The sequence below is a fragment of the Haliaeetus leucocephalus genome, unplaced genomic scaffold, assembly GCF_000737465.1.
Source record: "Haliaeetus leucocephalus isolate CR32 unplaced genomic scaffold, Haliaeetus_leucocephalus-4.0 Scaffold140, whole genome shotgun sequence".
Lineage (NCBI taxonomy): Eukaryota > Metazoa > Chordata > Aves > Accipitriformes > Accipitridae > Haliaeetus > Haliaeetus leucocephalus.
In genome coordinates, this window is record NW_010972576.1 from 15122302 (window position 1) to 15124770 (window position 2469).

The window sequence follows — 2469 nt, forward strand, 5'->3', positions numbered from 1 at the left end:
TCCTCCTCCTCCTCCTCCTCCTCCTTCCCCCCCCGCCGCCGGCCCTACCCGATGTGCTTCCTCCGCAGGGCGAGGGTCTCGGCCTTGCTGTACCGCTCCTCCATCCCGGCGGCCCGCTCCTCCCGAGGGCTCCCCCGCTTCTTATGCCGGCTCCGGCCGCCGCCAAACCCCTCCTCCCCGCCCGCCGCCCTCCACGCTTTCCCCGGGGGGACGGGCCCGGCCGCGCCCCCACCGGGATATCCTTTTGGGCCCACTCGTGATTCCTATTTAGGTAAGGCTCCGCCGCGGCATTGCCGCCGCGTCTTGGAGGTTTTGTTTTGTTTTGTTTTGTTTTTTTCCCCGGCGGTGCCAAACGGCACAAACTTGCAAAAAAAGAACCGACCCGGTGCGGGGGAGGCGGGTGGCTGCCCTGCGCCCGCCCGCGGGCATGGCGTGCCGGCGGTGGCTCGCCTGTCCTCGGTCATTCTGGTGGGCAAAGCACTGCTGCTGCGGACATCCTCGGGGCGGGGGGGGCACCACGCGGTTGATTTAATCAAAATCAGGGTCGTAAGTCAAGGACCTTCACAGCTCCGTAACTTCCAGAAGCTGTTCGCAAGTGTAGGCTGAGAGACATACTTGTGTATGTCCATCAAAGCCGGCATCTGTATTTCTTGTAAAGCAAGGTGAATTAGTAAGAAAGAGCTATGGTTTTATACACGTAAGTAGAAAAGGGCTCTAGCCCTGGTGCTCTGATGCATTTGTATGCCCTTTTCAGTCCGGCCAAGACCTAAGTATAACGGGTCCTATGAGCTCTTTCTAACCACAGCGCCAGCATAGAAGTGATTTGCTCGAATGTGGCATTTCTCCGTGGTTATCCTTGATAACCATCTCACTGGAAGTCAAAGCCCATAAGAAAAAGAGGGGACGATTTCATGGGGAAGAAAGGCAGAATTCACATCAAGAGGCATCACATTTCAAAACAGCGAAGCTGCTGGTGGAGCACCTCAGCTTTACCTTGTCCCTGCCGCAGATTCACCCTCTCCTCGTCTAGAGGCTGCTCCTTGAGCTGCGTGGGCAGGCAGCAGCAAAGCTGCGCCTACTTCTCTGCCACCCCATCTGTAGCTCATCTGTGCCACCTGCAGCGCTACGTTTGGAAGAGTTTTCAGAGAGCATATGTAAAGCCACACAATTTCCTGTGCTGATGATACTTGTCTTTTCTAGATCAGTATCCAGCAAGTCATCCCAAATTTTGCAGATGGAAGAAACGCACCTCCTGATTTTTACATTTTTTTATATCTCTGCCAGTAAGCTACCTTTCTGCTTCTCTAGTCAAGTGTTTCTCTTCCTACGGGCGTTTTCTTGAGCTTCTTCAGACAGTTTTAATTTTGAAACTCCGCATCTTTCACATTCCTGCATTCATGCTCCATTGGAAACCTTGCCTCACCGACCGACAAAACAGCCATGTAGCAGAAGTGGTAGGAGGCACCAGCAGCTACACCTCTATATCCCAGCAGAGACAGCAGCTGCCTGTCTTCAGTGAATTGTCCAGGCAGAAGAAGGTATGGGCTTAAAAGATCGGAGGGAGTTGTCAAAGCTGTCAGCTGGGGCAGTATTGTACAGGCGGCAATGAGATTCATTGATGGGTCTCAAGAAGAGAGCAGGCATTTAGATCTGCTAACATCCAAGCCAAGCCTAGGATAGAGCCTGTCAGGAATGCTGTCTGAAGTGCTTTTCCATTTTGCCCGCGTCTCTGAAAGCTGGGAAATGATATTTAGCATAGGGTAGATGTAGTTCAAGTTGTACACGTTATATACTAGACTTAATCACAATCCCTTTGTAACAGTAAGGTAAAGAAAGGCTAGAGCGCAGGCAGTGAATGGCACCATGCCAGTCTGTGAGTTTGAAGGCATTTCAGGAGAGATGGTTCTCCTGCACTTGGCTGGTGCCTGCCCTCTGTCAGTACCGAGCACAGCCTTGTCCCTCCTCTGGGGCCACTGGGAACGCTAACAGTGGAAAATCTCAGCTGTTTATGCTGACCTGCCCAGTCTTGCTCGCACAGAAACCCTGGACCACAAACAGATTTAAGGGATATGCAAGCTACTGTGCTTCTACTACTTTACAAGCATGCGTCGGCAGCCAGCCCTGCTTGTATCAGGACTTTTTGTTCCAGGTTCAGCAAAAGAAAGTTTGTTCACAGCTAGATTAGTAATTGCTTTAAGCAATATTAAACTTCATCAGGAAAGCTCAGAGTGGTAGGTGAAGTAGCTTGTCAGAAGGGGAGGGGGTGTTTGTTGCTTCTCTGTTCCTTCATAGCCATGGAAAGAGGCTTAACAATGAAGAAATTATCCCTCCCTCTTGGCTCATAGTTCTTGCACGCTCTTTTGATATTATCAGCAGGAACAAGCCTGCCAAGTCTCATGTGTAGAGCAGAGGAGGTCTCTCCTCCCTGATTAGCGGAGAGATACCCTGCCCGAAACACAGGGCTTTCCA

The 2469-nt window shown here is 51.6% G+C and overlaps 1 protein-coding gene across 1 annotated transcript in view; it reads right to left on the reverse strand.

The window, feature by feature from the left end:
- ETNPPL (ethanolamine-phosphate phospho-lyase) overlaps positions 1 to 108 on the reverse strand; it is a 13348-nt gene extending 13240 nt beyond the window's left edge. Inside the window, exon 1 of the mRNA XM_010586243.1 lies at positions 49 to 108. Coding sequence (XP_010584545.1) covers positions 49 to 104 — 56 coding nt within the window. The 5' untranslated portion in view covers positions 105 to 108. The remainder of the gene's footprint in view (positions 1 to 48) is intronic.
- Positions 109 to 2469: the final 2361 nt, after the last annotated feature.